Source organism: Brachypodium distachyon, chromosome 3 (assembly GCF_000005505.3).
Source record: "Brachypodium distachyon strain Bd21 chromosome 3, Brachypodium_distachyon_v3.0, whole genome shotgun sequence".
NCBI classification, from domain to species: Eukaryota; Viridiplantae; Streptophyta; class Magnoliopsida; order Poales; family Poaceae; genus Brachypodium; species Brachypodium distachyon.
This window is the reverse complement of record NC_016133.3, coordinates 57,597,795-57,616,696: the sequence shown is the minus strand read 5'-3', so window position 1 is coordinate 57,616,696 and position 18,902 is coordinate 57,597,795. Positions and strand designations below refer to the sequence as shown.

Sequence of the window (18,902 nt, the reverse complement as noted above, 5' to 3'; positions counted from 1 at the left end):
ACCACGCCTCATCCTCCCCTCAGCCCTCAGAGCTCACAAAAACCTCAAACCACAGCCAGGTCGACCTCCACAGAAAGGCAACAGAGGACAGAGGACGAGGGTGTGAAAAGCATTAATGGAGGTCCGCGTCTCCACCGCCGCCGCTTGCTCCGCTCCCTTGTCCATCGCCCGCGGCCGCCGACCGCCCCCCTCCGTCGCCGTCGTCCGCGGCCCAGCACGAGGTTGGTACTACCGGGAACTCCCATCGCCTTCTCTCTTCTTCTCCACCCCCCCCCTGCTCGCTGCCGATTTGTTCTCGCTTCTCACCACGGCTGTGTCTCTTTGGTTGTATTTCGCCAGGCGTGCGCTGCCGCTCGGCCGCGCCTGATCCGGTACCGTCCGAGGAGCCCTCGTCCGCGTCCGCGTCTACCGTCGTCGCCGTCACTGACAAGCCCGCCGGGGAGGAGAAGGGCGAGGAGGCTGGAGCGGTCTCCGGGGGAAGCAGCGGCGCTGTGGAGGCGACGGTAGCAGATGCGCCGGCGTCGTCGGGGACGCCCGAGGAGGACGGGAGCGTGGACGACATACTGAGCAAGGTATAGCCGTGCCTTAACGTTTGCTGTATTGCTTTGCAGAGAGAGTTCAAGTTTGAGGGAGTAATACAGCTCGTCCAAATTGGATGCAATTCCTCAATCTTCCGTCTGGAAAGATGGGGGTAGTGTAGAATTTACCAACATATACGTATCACAGACTGCAACTAAATGTCCCCCTTAAGTTTAATCGCAAGTTGGCATTATGTGGGATTACATCAAACTAAAATGATGTTAGCGTGCCAGCCATTGGTAGACGCAGGAAACAAATGACACTTTTGAGCAGGAAATATGTTACTCCCTCCGATCCTAAATTGTTGTCGTTGTTTTAGTTTAAATTTGCACTAAAACAACGACAATAATTTAGGATCAGAGGGAGCAGTATGTTCGCCGGTTTCCATGTAACCGAGCATATTGTGGTAGTAATGATAACTGTGTAGTCTCCTAAATATCAATGAGAAATCAATAGTAGCAACATGTTTCTCTAAGGCAGTTAACATAACGAAAGAGTAACCAGGGGAAAATGTGAGTTTGCTGATCTTTGGCTCAGCATGGCTGTTCAAGCTAATGATAGATCTTAACATAGCAAGCTGAACTCTATCACCATGCGTACTTAATCTGAGAATCAGTAAGCTGAGCTCTATCGCCGACATAAGACTAGTGTATATCACCAACATAAGACTAGAGAACAATTTGCTGAAAGTTGGAGCTTCGATTGAGCAATTGTTTGTTTTTATGAGGTTGCACTGTATTAAATCAGTCATATGCCATGCCATAGAAATGTACAACTTAATATGTTGCTGCATTGAAGGCTATATCATGTACACTTTCATAGTTTCATGAGGATGTTATGCTTATGCACCTCTTGTTTGTTCTTTAATGGATTTTTCTGTCTTGGATGATCACATTTATTTTGGGCTTCTCATTTCAGTTGGACATCGAAGTGACACCCACTTATGTCCTTTTCGGATCTGGCGCTCTCATCGCCCTATTGATTTTATCTAAAGTTGTTGCTGCGATTGATTCTGTTCCCCTGGTATGTAATGGCATTGTTGGATAAATCTGCATGTACTTAAAAACTTAGTGCTCCTTGTTTACTAAACCACTCGACCTACTCATCTCAGCTCCCCAAAGTGCTGGAACTCGTAGGAACTGGCTACTCAATCTGGTTCACCACACGGTATCTCCTCTTCAAGGTACGTCTCCCAACTCCCTCCCCTACAATGCCCGCACCAGTCATGCCTGCGGTGTGTTTAGTGACCTTTATTTTTTAGAGAAAAGGTTTAATAGCCCAGCTTTCTATAGAAAGTGACCTTTATTTAGAGACTGCTTAATGACCCAATTATCGGCTTTCAACATATGCAGGAAAGCAGAGATGAGCTGTTTGCAAAATTCGAAGATCTGAAAGAGAGGATAATTTGAGCAGGGACAAATGACGTGTTAGCATTTGTTTATGCTATACAGTCAGCTTGTTGTTAGGCCTTCTTTTCTTCCAACTATTACTGAAAGAAAGAAAAAGTTGTGTTGTACGCTAAGATTCCTCTCGTCAGCTGTAATCAGACATCTTAAGTTTTGCCACTAGTGTGCTTGCTCAAGCGTCTTTATTTTTATTCAGAGTAAACACAATCAAAATTTGAACTTGGCACCTCGAAAACATGGTATGAAACGTCAACCACGATCTGACCAGACAGACTTAATTAAGTGATTACAACAGCATTGATCTTTCGCTGTGTAAATTTGACAATACCATGAACGCTGATTACAACACCTCAAAATATAATTGTAAACGTTGCTTCATGACCAATTAATATAATATTGAAGTTATAACCATATTTATTCGCCCCCAAGAAGAAATACTGAAGTTTTGCAAGTGAGGAACATGGCGTTAGACAGCAAGTATATTCTGCTGCCCAACCGCACTCAGTGTCATGAGTAAAATGGAAGGTATTCAGGAACACATATGCTGACATTCCATAGGTTAGGAACAGTGTTTTAGGGGCTATATGCAACATAGGACATCTCTGCCTCTTGCAGTCTACAACAGCTGATCAGCAAATATAAATCATATCTGTTGTAGGATGAACTCTAAGCTGCCATTTAGGCCCCCAAATGAGAGTACCGTGCTACATTTTGTGAACTAGATGGGATTTTACAACTACACACGTCGTCCAAGACCGCTGACGGGTGCAGACTCTGGTTGGTACCTTGGAGGAAGCTCACCACACCGAGTACCTCACGCCAAGACCGTTGCATGTAAGTATCAAACCCTTGTGCCGGTTCAGGTAATCCTGAAATTGTCAACAAATAAAATGCATCAAAAGAAAATCCTACAGTCCTGTGCAAGATTTGTTTTCCTGGGTAGGTGTCTGATACAGGGTACTCACCGCTGCATTCTGATCCTGAACGTATAAAATGCCTTTCTTGTCATACTCCTGCCGTTTTACTGGGTTACTGAGAACTGTCAAAACAAGAGTTATGATGTCATGGATGAAAACACTTGATGTGTCAACTTATTAGCCTACTTGAGAAATTGTCTCAGTTTCCAAATAGAAAACTAAAATCATATGCAGTGTGAATGAAGATTCTGACAGTCAGTGCGAAATAATACTGACGGATGACGGTCAGCTTCTGGTAGAGTACTGACAAATGCAACCTAAATGTTCAAGGTGCGCAAAAAATGTAGCTCAAGTGTGAAGACCAAGTACGAATCATGTTCTGCATAGTTACTTGGTATGATCCAAGTGCATAGTTTCATGACCTGTTTACAAACATCCCAAACTTGTTCGCACAAGCCAATGAGCGACTCCTCCTAAATGGATGTAGACAAGTCATCCAAAAGATCTGCTAACCGGGGGTATCAAGACAACATGAGTTACTTAACTCATTTAACACAGGATGATACGCCCCTAAGCAGCATCTAGGCAGGGACAGCATGAATTGCCCATGCAGTCAAATGTAGGAAGATAAATTTGAGTGCATTAATCCAAAACCTGATTTGCTACATCGTTAAAAAATTGTGGTGGATAAGATGTTGCTTGCACGCCATATTGAAATGCTAAACATACACTAATACAAAAATTATACTCCCTCTGTTCCATAATATAAGGCATGCACGCAACTCGAGTAACATACACAGTACTGTAACTATAGTATGCTATAGAATTATGCTTGGTCGGAGTTAACTCAGAACAAAAAATGGATACCGAATTATTGATCAAGAAACCAATCTCACCTTGGTATGCCTCGTTAATGTCCTGAAATATTGAAGTTGAATTTTCTTCACCCTTCTTCTTGTCAGGGTGCCATTTCTACAGGAAAGGGTTGGAAATCGTTAGTCAGTACTCACTACTACCAAGACCTCAAGACAAAACACATAAGTGTAATTCTACAAGAAAAACACAGGTCCAGGCCTCAGCAGAAAATTAAGTAGTGTACTAGTGTTCCTAGGCCCAAGTTTCCTCATCTGAGATAGTTTAACAAAAGCGGCAGCTCCAGGTAAAAGATTTGCATCACAGTATTCAGACTACACACTTGAAGAGTGGGGGACAGGTGGATTAGTGGTGTTGGAGCAAACACTGACCAGTGCAAGACGGATATAGCTCGACCTGATTGTCTCCTCCGAAGCATCATAATCAACTTCCAGTATCTTGTAGTAATCCTGCATGCGTAAATTTACACAATACTAAGGAATATTGGTGAAACAAGAGTAAATCTACACACTATTGATTGGACCACAAGCGACCAGGGATTCCTACTTATCTCAATGTAAATTATTTAAAGAATTGGTTGAATATATACTCTCTGGAAGCCTACTTATCTCAATGACAAAGTTTTACAGTACTAGTCCCTCCGTCCCGTATTAAGTGACTTTCTATTACATCTATCTAGACGTGTTTTAGTATATAGATACATCCATATCTAGACAAATTTGAGTCACTTAATATGGGACGGAGGGAGTACTATCTACCATAAAGTTTTTACATGTTGACTAGTTTTCTACTTTATAGTTATAACCTTGTTTGTTATCACGGCTCTGTTGCAGAGACTGTGGCGTACAATATTGTTTTGGAAGTTGCAATGATGGCACAACACATTCAGCAAAGGAATCTTGTCATGTAAGGTTGAAATGGCTGTCGACAGAATTTGCATCATACTATGGGATTCGGGTTTCAGATGCCTATACTAAGTTGAGGTACCGACAGTAGGCCCGACTCGTTCTAGATTATGCTTGCCTTTTGCATGATTGTTAAGTTCCAGTGTGATTTAACTTACATGAAAAACTGATCTCTGATTGCTAAAACCATGTTGGATACTTCTAAAAAATCATGTTGGACAAACTTAAATAATTATATTTGGTGTAACAACATGGGTAAAAAGAATTCATGCTAGTAGTTGGGTTTGCATTGAATGACAGGCATCCTGCATGCGTAAATTTCCCCGTAAGCGCGAGATAACAATTTACCCATAAAGCGGCATAATAACAAGGTGAAAGGGGGGACTTGATTGCCCGTAACAATAACCATCTACAGCGACCCAAGCGGCGGGGGTTCGCTTGCCCTACGAAGAAGAAAGCCCCAACAAAAGGACAATATTCGTGGCGAATCGAAGGGGGAGGGGGGGGGGGGGGGCAGATAGGCAGGGGCGTTCCGCTTCACCTTGGGCTTGCAGAGGAGGGAGATGAAGTCGAAATCGACGGGGACCTCCTCCCGCGGCCCCGCCGCCGCCTCCTCGCCGTCCCACCATTCCCACCACATTCGCTCCGCTCGCCGCCTCGCGGGGTCCTGCTGCTGCTCGCGGGGTCCGGCCGGTTTCCTGGCGGAGCCGATTCCCGGGTTCCTGCCTGCCCTGGGATGATGGCCGCTGGGCGCTGGTATAGTGGTTGTTAGATTCGGGCTTGGCGCAGCCAGGAAGGTTCTAGATTTTTTTTTCTTCTTTCGGTTTCTCCTCTCGCCCCGCCTGCGGTTTTCCTTCGGAAGACTGGAGCAGGATTTGACACGCCCGACGTGACGTGGCCTCGGCTGAAGCTAATTTGTATTTTGGGCCTATCCAACAGTATGGTGTAAACTGGAGTATTTCTTTTTCTTAACTGGGCAAGGCTAGTTACGGCCCAGCACTGGACACGTGTGGTTCCTCTCTTAATGCATGGGCTGGCCCAGTACACATCAAATGCAACAAAACATGTTTCCTAACGCCCCCGTTTGGACTCTCGCATCCCGATCCATTACCAGCATGCCACTCGCAGTTATAATCTTTTGCGACCACGGCCCACAACAACGTTTGGATCATCTTTTCGGCCCGTTACAACCTCAAAAAAAAAAACACGACTACCCGAGCCCCGGTACGAATTAAAGCTTTCCTGCCTCTAGGCACGTCGCACTCGCATTGTGTGCCACACGCCCGTACATAGGTCGCCAATAAAAACATGGAATAAACATATCAAGCCGCTTTCGTTTAGTCGCCCCGAACACATGGTTTGTCTATGAAAATAATGCTGCTAATCCACGCAGAGAAACGCGCACCAGCTGCAGCTCCAGCTCCTACTCCTGCTGTCTTACGTCCGTTTCTGTCTTTTTTCAGGAAATCCCGCAGCGCCAAGAAATTGCCGCATCCGTCGTCGGGTTCTTCTTCCAGGGTCCCTCGCGGCATCTACCATGTTACATAGGGACCTTTTGCTCCGTCTCCCCTGCAAGCTACAACGTACCCCACTTGCTATTAACAAAAACGGCACTTGTACTGTGGTGCTTAGCTACCTGGATTTCCTTTCGCCCCGACCTGACTGACATTCCTTCCTACCGAAGAAAACCAGATCTGCTCCTCTCGGCGGCACGTGCTGCTCATTCACACCACCGGGCTGTAAACGAGAAGAAGACTGGATTAGAAGGTCAAATCGCAGCGCGGCAGAATTATTAACGGAAGAAACGCAGAATATAAATGTCAGTTACTACGAGCTATTAAGTGTTTTCCATCTTTGGCCCGGAGCTCCGGAGAGCAGCAGTGAGATTAGCCGGAAGCAACCTTTCCGTGGCTCCAGCTCGCGCTCGCAGCACGTTCCATGTGAAGGGCTGAGACCGTCGCGGCGATCATCGATCACCCGGCAGGCCACCCACCAGAAACCGTGCAGCATTTTCTCCTGTCTAACCCGACCAAACTGCTCCCTTTTCCGCGTCACCCAAGGGAAAATGTGCAGGCTTGCTCGAATGGCTTCCACACGTCGGAACACATGAAAAAGGCTTCTTTGGCTTAAGTTTTTTTTGTCCCTCTCGATCGCCACGGTAGAAATGGCTCGTGTCAACTGACAACAACGTGCTAACCATTTAATCAGAAAATCCAACTCCTAGAGGACTATATATTTCAGAGTGTGAAGTGCAGATAATGGGGAAAAGAGAGTTTAGAGCTTAGTTCTTCATCCACCGTTAGAATTTTTTTTTGAAAAAGGCAAACCTACCATGATGTGTCATGGCTGGAGCGGGGGAGCATGCATGGATGATCGCTTTGGCCATATGCTCCCTCCTGCCTCACCATCCCGGGCCCACCAGTACGGCCCATCCTGTCAGTCACGCCGAAAGCTCGTAGCGTCACTCCATCAGTGGCAATCCCTCACCCTTCCCCGCAATTCCTCCGCAACACCAAGGGGCAAACCCGTCCTTCCCAACCACGTCCCAGGAAATTCCCATGCACTCTCCCGACCACGCCGTTCGAAAAAAGGGCAAAGCCACGCATGTGCCCCCACCGCTCTCCCGAATCCCACGCGCCCCCCTCAAACACCAAACACCCAAACCAACGTCTCAGATCGCCTCCGCTCACAAACGGACGGCATCGGCTCGCCTGTCCGCGCCGCACAGCACGGCAGCCGTGCGCTGCGCTGCGCCGCGTTCACACGGGTCCACTCCAGTCCACAGCACCAAGTCGTCAACTACTGCTGCTAGCAATTCCCCACGTCGCTCGACCGTTACAGAAAAGGGAAGCCCCCCCTTGACGCCGTCAAACCGCTCTCGCATCCTCCCGTTGGGAAATTGGGGGCCTGCCTGGCTTTACGTTAACGTACGCAGCGGCGCGGAGGCTTACGAGAAACGGAAAGCGAGAGAGCGGGGTTAGCTAGCTTGTTTATCTTCTTTTCGCTGATAGAACCCTCAATCGAAAACAAATTACACTGCTCCCTCCAATTGGCAATTGCATTTCTTTCTTTCTCGCTTACGCATTTTTATGGCAGCCGCTGTGCCCTAAAAATGGGATAAGGGGGGAGATATTAATCATGTGACGAAGATATACTTCCTTTTGCGCGCTGATAATCTCGCTATTTCTGGATTGTTTCCTCTTTTTTTTTCTCTCGCGCTGATCCACTTCCGTATTAATTATTCTCTCTAATTTCCAGTACCAAAAATACTGCGGGAGAGGTGCTTAGCTGCAAAGCCTGCCGTCTCCGTCACGTTTTAATTCGAAACAAAGAACGGGTTTATGGTCCTTTTTCCTTCCGAACAGTAAACATAGGCTAATAAACTCCTCTTGTCCCTTTCCTCCGCCCCAGTCTCCTCCTCCTCCTCCTCTGCCCCTTCTTCTCCCCCCACTCGTTCTGCTTTCACGCTCCCATCGCTGTCGCTCTCTCCGCCCGCTGCTGCCCCCGAGGATTGTTCGTGTCGGTTTTTTTTTTGAACGAATTCAAGCCGCGTCGCTTCCCAAGCGCCAAATCCGCCCGCTGATTTGGGTTTGGGGCTACCGAGGTAAGCAGTTTCTTCTCCCTTTTCCCCTGTCGATTCGCCTCCCAAATCCTTCGTTGCTCGAATCTGCATTTTGAGGATTTTTTTGCGGGATTTTCGGGCGCGTGATGCGTCGCCTGCCTGCATTTTGCTGTGGCTGGCGCTAATTTGCTGGGTTTTTTCCTCCTGAATTTGTCTGCTTCCAGAGTTGGATTTGTTGCATGCCGAGTAGATGATGTTCACCGAGGGGCTAGATCGAGACGCGCTCAAGTGGGTGCGGGAGGTGAGTAGGGGCTCGCCGTGCTTCCGGAACCCTAGCTGATTCAAACCTGTCGCGGAGCGGGTTTTTTCCGTCTCTGATGCGTGGTGTTGATGTTTGGTTTCAAATGTGGCAGGGCCACGGCACGGCGCTCCACAGCCACGACCGCGTCGACGCGCTGCGCGCCGTGCGCGGTGCGGCCGGCCTCGGCATGCCGCCGCCTGAGAAGTTCAGGAGCGGCCACCTGCCACGCGCGGCGGTGCCGCCGACCGCGCTGCGCACCGACGACGGGAGCCTCTCCTCCGCGTCCGACATGGACGAGTCTTCGGACGCTGAGGACGTCGAGGTCTGCAGCGGCAGGTACTCCGTGGACTCCTCGCCCCGCCGCAACGACATCCCCCGCCGCACGGCCGTTCCCCTTTACCGTTACGCCAATGTGCCCGGGCAGCAGAATTACTATTCCAGTGACGGCTATTCGGATCTGAGCTCCTCGAGAGATACGGCTTTGCCAAGGGCGAAGCCACAACAGGTTCGGCGGCCACAGGCACGTCCTGCTGGGTACGTCGAGGAGGAGGAGTATTCAGATTCTGCAGGCAGCTCCGAGTTTTCAAGCCAGGTCGTGGGCCGGAGCAAGGGCGGGTATGCATCAGAGTATTCCCATACTGGCCCAGTCCGAAGAGAAGTGAACAATGCGGTTCCTAAGCCTCGTATGGCAGGCAAGCCCTCCAACTCGAGCGCTTACCAGCCAGATCACTATTCTGCTCAAGTCACTGCTCGAGGCAATGCCAAACCTTCTCCTAAAATGGTTCGTTTTCTGTGCTTACTTGTAAATTATTTCTATTTTATTTACTCACTGCTTTTATCTCTGATATCAAATTAGTGTTAGCATCATTTCCACTTTTGTTTAGCTCTGCGGCTGATATCAAAGTACTAACCTTTTTGGTGAAATCAGCAACATTCATTTTGTGTGTAACATAGTGATAGTGTAAACAAACATTCTGGTCATTGAACAACCCTTCTCATGGTAATATTAGTTGAGGTACTGGCTGCTCTGCTTAAGGATAACACACTTCTGCAATTCGTTCACATTTATAATGATCAGGTTTATCCCTTTTCTTGGGAAAAGCATGAAATTCTAATTTATAATCTTATCTCTTACATGTTATAGTTAATCATGTAATCTAAGTCTGAAAGTTGGTGCAGATTTGTTTTTTTCTGGGTTGTTTGACGCCATAAGCTATAAGTGTCACCTGTTACCTTGCTTTCTAAAATATATACGAAATTATGACTTATGCTATTGATTAGTTCTTACATTATCGAATGGGTAGATTTTACTGATTGCTGGATGCCACATTTTCTACCATGTAACTGCGCTGATTTATTTCATGTGCAGGATGGCTTATCTGATGTCCCCAGTGCACCACCAATACATGATTATGGTCAGGAAACTTCCCCAGCTCCTCGCTGTGATACAAGACCTTCTGCAAGTGCAAAAGTTCCAGAAAGTTCAACTGTTGTAAAAGAGGAACAGGACGATGGTATTGTGGGAAGTAACTTGCCTGAAAAAACTGAACGGTAGCTTCTATAATACTGACTAACTGTTTGATTAAGCCACTGTCGAGAAAGTGATTGTGTATGTTCTCTTTGTGTTTCTTTCTGATTAGTTGTTCTACCATGCAGGAGCACTTTAAATGGAAGGCACTCCAGCAGGCCATCAAGTTCAGTTCCTATCCGGGTCCCCACATTTCATGCCAGGTATGTAGAGTACACATTAAGTAATAATTTGTTTTGCTGTTCCATATTTCTCTAATAACATATTTGTTGAAAATAAAGCTTGCAAGGCCCCTGGTATTCCGTGCTTGCATATGATGCATGTGTTCGCCTGTGCCTTCATGCGTGGGCGAGAGGCTGCATGGAAGCTCCAGTTTTTCTAGAAAATGAGTGCACGCTGTTGCGAGATTCATTTAGGTGAGTTATGCTGGAAATATTTTCATGCTTGTAAGAATCATGAAACTATCAAGATGTCATCAAATATTTGTGCTGCAGTTTACTTGTTTTAGTTTCTGTGAGTTATGGTAGACATGTTTACATATCTTCTGTACAATAGCTACTGCAGTTAAGCATATTGTACTTATTACGACTAGATTTCAAGTGGATATGGACACATGGTGGTAAAAGTAGTTTGAACCCAGCTTGTTCCTAACTTTTACCTAATTCATCTGGCATTAATGGCTCTAATTATGCTGGTCGCCATGTGAATTTCCTGTGGGCAACTTCTCTCAGTGTGCCTCTGGATATCTTGTCAGGCTTCCTAGCCGGCCTATGTCAGCTACCTTCACCCATTTCTGTGATGACTATGGATTTGATCCATTCTGAAAGCAAAATACATTGCTGAACTTGATTCAGTTCGTTCCATTTGAAAGCTCAAAGCTCTACTTCTCTCTATTACTGCAAATTATAATTTTTTTTGAATTGAATCAGTCAAAACAGCTTCTTTAATTGTGGATATTAGCATTCAATCTAAATACATGTGCTGCACTAAGATGCTGTGATTTTTTCCAAGAATTGCAGATCTCTTGGTGTTGTATGACTGAATATTAGCACCATCAATGCCTTTTAAGTAACAAATACCAGTTTTAATCTCGACCCTCATTGCTTCAAAATTTGCAGTCTTTTTCTATGGAGTACTGAAGAAAACCTTTTGGGATTTGTATTGTGAGCTAGCATATCAGTTGTTTGCACTCTTTGTACAGCCTATCTTGTTCATGTTGGTCATTACAAAAATGTTGTATATGTTGAAACTTGCAATAGAAACAAATTTATAAACTAAATGTGTCAATAATTGTACAGTTTGGTAACTTGATGTTGCTGCATGTTTCATTTAGCTTGCAAGATGTGCTGCTACGGTCTGAAGAGGAGCTCATGGCAAAACGGACATCGGAACTAGTCACTGAAGGAGCTGCATCAAAACCCAAGAAAACTGTAGGCAAAATGAAGGTTCAAGGTATAGACTTCCCAGATGCGTGCCATATATTTGGCTAATTTCCACTTACTTTTTAACGAACTTCTAATAGACATGCAGAACCTTCTGGCTGTTAAGAGTTGTCTTTACATGCTCAGTAGTGTAAACTGATCTCAAAACTGCCAGGATGTCAAAGCTAACATAATTTATTTTTAATTGCAGTTCGCAAAGTTCGAATGTCTGTAGATATGCCTTCCGGCTGCAGTTTTTCATCATTGCCAGTGGTGAAACTAGATTCTGTTCGACACCGTTTGTCGAATGTACAATCAACATTCTCGTCTGGATGGGAGTCAGTTAGAAGAGTTCAAGTTTTACCAGCGGTACCTTCTAACAGTTCCTTCTCGAAGCATAGCTTGGCGTACATGCAAGCAAGTGCTCAATATATCAAGCAGGTATCTGGTCTGCTAAAAGTTGGTGTCACTACCCTGCGCAGCAGTTCATCTTATGAAGTACAACAAGGTAAATATGCTTTATTCCTTTCATAACAGACAGTTTCTTGACTTCAATCTCAACATGTTCTCCTGGTCTCAGAGACATATTCCTGCAAACTGAGGCTTAAAAGCTCACCTGAAGATGACGTGGTACCAATGCAACCAGGATCTGGCGAAACACACGTCTTGTACGTACAAGAAAAACTCTAAAATAACATACTTTGATAATACATGTGCAACAGTTAAAAAATCTGCAGTAGCTGATGCAATTGGGATTTCTTGAGAAATGTTCTTGTGAGAAAAAAGCAGGATATGGTCAAATTAGTTTATAGCGAAACTGAATATATTTCTGTTGGAATTTCAGCTTTCCGGATAGCCTGGGAGATGATTTGATCATTGATGTGTCTGATTCTAATGGAAAACCCTGTGGACGCGTCGTTGCTCAAATTGCTTCAATGGCTGAGGAACCTGTAAGATTTTCCTAGTGATTTTGCTAGTTGCTTGAAAGTTCCTTGAATAATGGATCTTGTAGATCTCCATAGTTTGTTGTTTCTTGATTCTTGCAATTGATTCTCCTTTGTAAATTTCTGAACTTTCTCTTATGTAGGGTGACAAACTTCGCTGGTGGTCAATATATCGGGAGCCAGAGCATGAACTTGTGGGACGCATACATCTGTATGTCCAGTACACAACTGCTGCAGATGAAAACAACACAAAGGTACTGATATAGCAATTTTATCCAAATAGCTATACGAATTGTTTTTCAGGGGACTTTGTTCTTGGAAATGTAAAAATGTGATGGTACTAGTTAAATTATTTTTTTGTATGTTACAGCCCTAGTTTTGAGTTTAGTTTATTAAGATTATCTGAGGTGGCAAAGGAAAAAAGTTCTCTGGAATATTCCCATACGAAGGAATATTAATGAAACAAGAGTAAATCTACACACTATTGATTTGAATACAGGCGACCAGGGAAACCAACTTATCTCAATGTAAATCATTGAAAGAATTGGTTAATATATACTCTCTACCATACTTATCTCAATGATTTAAAGAAGCCTACTTATCTCAATGATAAAGTTTTTACAATATTACTATCTACGATAAACTTTTTTACATGTTGAGTAATTTTCTACTTTGTAGTTATACTTTTGTTTGTTAGTATGGCTCTGTTGCAGAGACTGTGGCATACGATATTGCTTTGGAAGTTGCAATGAAAGCACAACACATTCAGCAAAGGAATCTTGTCTTGCAAGGTTCTTGGAAATGGTTGTTGACAGAATTTGCATCATACTATGGGGTTTCAGATGCCTATACTAAGTTGAGGTACCTACTGCAGGCCTGACTCTTTTTAGATTTTACTTGCCTTTGCATGATTGTTATGTTCCAGTTGTGATTTAACTTACCTGAAGAACTGATCTCGGTTTGCTAAAACCATGTTGGTGATAAACTTAAATGATTATATTTGTTGTAACAACATAAATTTGTTGGTAAAAAGAAAAAGATCTGGTTTTGGATTGAATGTTGTCTCTTTGTTCAAACTACCCCCCGTGCACCCACCCTTTTGTCTTCGTACTCCATCAACAAGCTGCTATTTATCATTCTTCCTGTAGGTACCTCTCGTATATTGTGGATGTTGCAACCCCTACTGCTGATTGGCTCAATCTGGTTCATGAGCTTTTGTTGCCAGTACTAATGAAGAGCCATGGTACTGCTACACTGAGCCACCAAGAGGTAATCACTCATTTTCCGCCTGTTTTTTTCCTCTCACAATATAGGCAGCAAATTCCTTAAAGTTGGAGTGACTTCGACATCTCAACACGATTTGCTTGATTGTGTTTGCTTGATTAGAATCGGATTCTAGGGGAAGTCGAGGAGCAAATTGAGCAGACTTTAGCAATGGTATTTGAGAATTACAAGTCGCTTGATGAGTCTCTGCTATCTGGTTTAGTGGAAGGTTTTAGGCCTCCAACCGGATTGACTGCGTCAGCTTTGGAGCCAGCTATAAAGCTGTACAGTCTTCTCCATGATGTGCTATCTCCGGAGGCACAGCTGAGATTATGTGGTTACTTTCAGGTCATTCTTCAACTGTTCAATATAAGTATATAATTATTTTCCCCTAGATGTTGCTTATCAGCTTTAAATTTATATGCAGGCTGCTGCCAGGAAGCGATCTAGGAGGCACATGCTTGAAACAGATGAATTCGTGGCTGGAAATTCTGAAGGCATTAAAATGGACTTGATGACCTTCAGGACAGCTTACGAGAAGATGAAATCATTATGCCATAATATACGAAATGAAATTTTTACAGACATTGAAATTCATAATCAGAACATACTTCCGAGGTACGCTCTTCTTTCTGGGCCTTAGCTTTAGTACAGTACAATTGTATAGCCTGCTGTTCATCTTCGATTCACTGTTCAGTATGCATGACCTATAGAAACATTTCATTATAAATTGATTCTGTTACTTTCGGTTTGTATGTAGTATTTAGTGAATTATTTTAATCTTTGTTTATTTCTCTATTTCCACAGTTTTGTCGACCTCCCCAATCTGGCTGCCTCCATATATAGTGTGGAGCTCTCAAATAGGCTACGTTCGTTCCTTGTTGCCTGTCCCCCTACTGGTCCTTCATCTCCTGTTTCAGATTTGGTGATTGCTACTGCAGATTTTCAGAAGGATCTTTCTAGTTGGAACATTTGGTAAGCATCCTTGTTGATTGGGTTCTCTTCTTGCACTCATGTCTTGTATATTAAAGACTGACATATCAATTTCTACACAGCTCTATTAAAGCTGGTGTTGATGCAAAAGAGTTGTTCCATTTGTACATTGTATTATGGATTGAAGACAAACGTAGGACACTGCTCGAAAATTGCAGGCTTGATAAGGTAAATCATTTTCTTTTACTTGCTTTGACTCACTGATATTGAAAAGTAAAGTGATTGAAAGTGGTTAATATCTAAGTATTTCCTTTACTTTTATTTCCCTTAGTTGAGTTGTAAGTAACATTTCTGGAACTTTATCACATTCACTAAAACAGCTCGATTAATCAGATGAAGGATGGGATTTATTCATTCTAATAGTGTGCACTCGTGATATTGAAAGTTTTGGTAGATGCAACTAGTACTCCCTCCGTCCTGAAATAAGTGACGTGGATTTGTATAAGAATAAGGACGGAGGGAGTATTTGTTTTCCGGAGTAATGTTGAATCTTCAACTCCCTCCGATCCAAATTAATTGACGCAGCTTTGTCTAGATACACATCTACCTACACACTGAAATGCATCTAGCTACATGCGTATCTAGACAAAGCTGCGACAATAATTTGGATTGGAGGGAGTATTAGTTTCCATGCTTGCACTTGCAGAAATGTGACAATTTGCAGTTGAAAGTACCAGGCCCTGAAAAGCAATGCTTGCATACAGTTAGTTTCAGTATTATTGATCATGATGCCCACTTTAACCTGAATGGCTTGGTGGTTGAGTCAGTGTGATCCTTTTGGAACTCTTTATTCTGAAAAGTTGTTAGCTTGCCATACTTATCATATGGCTCTACCGAGCTTTCCACTTTTAACCATAGGGATTTCATCAAGCAATTCCTTTGTCAATTATCAGGTTAAATGGTCAGGAGTTAGGACTCAGCATATGACAACGCCTTTTGTGGACGAGATGTATGCTTTGCTGAAGGATACATTGACCGAGTATGAGGTTATCATTTGCCGATGGCCAGAATACATATATGTTCTTGAGAATGTACGTGTAGATTCTCTTGCAGATCTTCAGCTTATTTGTTTGAAACGGAATGGAAAGTGACTTACCTTGGTTATTTTGAATGCTTTAAAACAAAAAGGCTATTGCAGATGTTGAGAAAGCGGTAATTGATTCTCTTGAAAAGCAGTATGTGGAGATTTTGGCCCCACTTAAGGACTGTATTGCCCCAAAGAAATTCGGCCTCAAATATGTTCAGAAGCTAACAAAGCGCAATTCAACATGCCCTTATATTATACCTGAAGATGTAAGTTTTGGTATGAATTCACAGCTCTTAGAATTTCAAATCTTAATATCTGACACCCTCCCCCCTATTTGCTTTCAGCTGGGAATCCTCTTGAATACAATGAAACGATTACTGGATGTTTTGCGGCCAAGGATTGAGAGTCATCTGAGGTCATGGAGTTCCTGTATGCCCAATGGAGGAAATACAGCTGCCATTGGAGAAAGACTTAGTGAGGTTACTGTAACACTGAGGGCCAAATACCGAAACTACATGCAAGCTGTTGTGGAGAAGCTGTCTGAAAACGTGAGTGTTTTGCTACGCTTTAATGATGCTTAAAGCTACTGAATTTGTTGTTTCAGTTGGCATTGATTGTTTTGCCATGTTATAAAACCAAACTGTTTTTGCTACACAGCCCTGCCATAAGTTTTTTTGACTCTTCTGCATAGTTTTTTCATTCCATGCTGTAAGTTTCCATTTGATCTACATCACTACATTGTTGTATATTGTAAATTGAAGTTGATGTTAATTGCTATATTATGGTGGGTTGCATGTAGAGATGGTGATTTCATAGTGAAATGCTTTTGCTGAATTATGCTTGAAAATTGCAAGTCCTGATAGTCTTTTACGTAGTGTTTAGGTCTGCAGCAAAAGTGGTACATTTATTAAGTTCTAAAGGCTCAAGTTTTATATAATGTGCTTGTCGTTTAGGTTCTAATAATCCTTTTATTTTTATGTTCAGACCCGAATGCAAAATACCACAAAGCTTAAGAAGATCATTCAGGATTCAAAAGAATTGGTTATGGAGTCTGATATTCGCAGCAGGATGCAGGCTTTGAAGGATCAGCTAACCGAGGCTATAAATCATGTGCACAAAGTTTCCGAAGTTCATGTGTTTGTAGCCATATGCCGAGGTTTTTGGGACAGAATGGGACAGGTATATGAAATATCAATAGCACCTTTCTTTTTTCCGTTGTCATGTGTCACTAATTTTAGACTAACCTTTCTTTTTTTCCCTTGTCACTAATCTTAACCTTGTTTTAGGATGTTTTGAGTTTCTTGGAGAATCGCAAGGAAAATAAGGCCTGGTACAAAGGTGCAAGAGTAGCAGTATCTGTAAGTTCTTTTTCATGTAGTCCCATTTAACTACTCACAAGCTATTTCTTGAGTGTCTTTACTTCAGTGCTGCTCCTCATATCTCTTTGTTATGTAGGTTCTGGATGATACATTCGCATCCCAGATGCAGCAGCTTCTTGGCAATACACTCCAGCAAAAGGATCTGGAGCCACCTAGGTCCATCATGGAAGTTCGGTCGATTCTCTGCAAAGACGCACCCCGACCGAAGAATTCTAGCTTCTATTATTGAGCCTTTTATGTGTATATATACGAATCATCTGCAGCTTTTCGACGCAAGAATCAGGGGAGGTGTCATGTGGCGAAATGGCCAGAGTGACAACGTGGAAACTTTTGTAAAGAGGAACAAAAGAATACAACACAAGCTACTACAGGGTGCACCGTGGAATACATGATCTTGGAGGGAAGCTAGTGTATCGTGTTAATCTGCCAAACAGTGCTTTGCTGCCTAACCAAGTTCAAATATATATCCAATTCATGTTGGGTGGTTTAATTCGGAGATTGGGCTGTAGCTCATAGAAAGTAGTTTAGGTTAGCTGTGTTGAGTAGCACCTAGCTAGCTAAGCTTTCACAGTTACTAGTATTCCCTTTTTGAACATGTTGACCAGTAACATTGGTTTATATAATTTCTTCTATCTTACCAAAAAAGCTGTGGACACGACCTTTGATTGTCAATGATGTCCTTGCTGTATAGTGTTGAACTGATGGTAATACATGTCTGGCCGAGCTAGTGAAAGCCGGATTTCCTGGTGAAAGTGCACTGGAATGCTTCACAATTTCAAGAATTGTGAATTGAAAGGAAAAGGAAGTATGCAGAGTCTTTGGAAATCAGTGAAATCTATCGAAAAATATATCAAGACTTGGATATACTGTGAAAAAAGGGTCCCAGATTAATCTGTCTATAACACATTCTCGATCGGTCTACTCATATGAGAACAATCACTTTGAACAGCTGGACCATCGGACAAGCACACCGAACTAAACCACCGAGACATAAAAATCTTGGTTCTCGGAGCGACGACCTAAACGGCTAACCCTGCAGTTCGCCGGAGAGAAGACATGAGGGGGCGCGCCTCTCCGTGCCGGCGGCCAATGCAAGCAAGCACCGGACCTCGCAGCGCATCCGGAAGACGGAGTGCGGCCGCCGCTGCCTGGCGTTCTCCGGCGCCTGGATCACCTGCATCTTGCGCTGCCATTTCGCGTCCGCGCTTTCCTGGTACCCCCTCGCACAGCTTGCGTTTGGTCGCGACGCTTAATGAAAAGGAACAACGACTAGAGACAGACTTAAAAACCAGATCACAAAAGTATACAAAACACCGACTACCAAGGAACAACGACGTGGTTGCAAAATTACATCGGATAGCTCGTGGTTCCAAAGTGACAATGTGGAGATCTTTGTAAAGAGAAACAAAAGAGGACACCGCTGTAACAGACTTGAACCTGAACTAGTGTCGTCGATCGTCAGTCACCACATTACACAAATGCGAAGCAGAACAAATCACTCGCAGTCGAAATCGCACAGATCAAACTCCGCGCAGCAGGTCATCGCAACCGTCGCCTCGATCACCAGCAGCCTGCGCCGCCGCTTCGCCTCCGCGCATCGCTGGTACCCTTCGCGCAGCTTGCGCTTCGTGGCCGCCAGCTTCGCCTCCATGCTCTGCTCCGCCGCTGCCTTCTCGATCTCCCTTCGCGGCGGCGGAGAGAAGATGGTCCTTGATCGCTGCCGCCATCGTCGCAGCCTTTTCTTCTGCAGGAGTAGTACTCGTCGCAATCGCATCGAGGATGACCAGTCGTCGGCCTTCTTCTT

The 18,902-nt window shown here is 44.0% G+C and overlaps 3 protein-coding genes across 3 annotated transcripts; 2 read left to right on the top strand and 1 right to left on the bottom strand.

Annotated features, from left to right (window-relative positions):
• Nucleotides 1-2,176, top strand: LOC100836567 (protein CURVATURE THYLAKOID 1A, chloroplastic). The gene is made up of 5 exons (XM_003573019.4): nt 1-221; nt 340-572; nt 1,498-1,602; nt 1,691-1,762; nt 1,932-2,176. Exons 1-5 carry the CDS (start codon nt 116-118, stop codon nt 1,986-1,988), a joined length of 573 nt encoding a protein of 190 aa, XP_003573067.1. The 5' UTR covers nt 1-115; the 3' UTR covers nt 1,989-2,176.
• A 187-nt stretch (nt 2,177-2,363) lies between these two features.
• On the bottom strand, nt 2,364-5,562 carry LOC100840428 (chaperone protein DnaJ). Its single transcript, XM_003570541.4, has 5 exons — nt 5,222-5,562; nt 4,147-4,224; nt 3,799-3,874; nt 2,951-3,024; nt 2,364-2,854 (listed from the first exon to the last, which is right to left on the bottom strand). The coding sequence occupies exons 1-5, from the start codon at nt 5,318-5,320 to the stop codon at nt 2,783-2,785; spliced, it is 399 nt and encodes a 132-aa protein (XP_003570589.1). The 5' UTR covers nt 5,321-5,562; the 3' UTR covers nt 2,364-2,782.
• A 2,523-nt stretch (nt 5,563-8,085) lies between these two features.
• LOC100836262 lies at nt 8,086-17,850 on the top strand. The gene is made up of 23 exons (XM_003573018.4): nt 8,086-8,284; nt 8,467-8,543; nt 8,656-9,324; nt 9,913-10,094; nt 10,200-10,274; nt 10,353-10,487; nt 11,405-11,523; nt 11,704-12,000; nt 12,073-12,160; nt 12,337-12,442; nt 12,580-12,690; nt 13,134-13,297; nt 13,585-13,705; nt 13,823-14,047; nt 14,127-14,317; nt 14,507-14,674; nt 14,755-14,860; nt 15,586-15,723; nt 15,821-15,985; nt 16,064-16,267; nt 16,704-16,898; nt 17,006-17,077; nt 17,175-17,850. The coding sequence occupies exons 2-23, from the start codon at nt 8,493-8,495 to the stop codon at nt 17,325-17,327; spliced, it is 3,735 nt and encodes a 1,244-aa protein (XP_003573066.1). The 5' UTR covers nt 8,086-8,284; nt 8,467-8,492; the 3' UTR covers nt 17,328-17,850.
• The last annotated feature ends 1,052 nt before the right edge of the window (nt 17,851-18,902 follow it).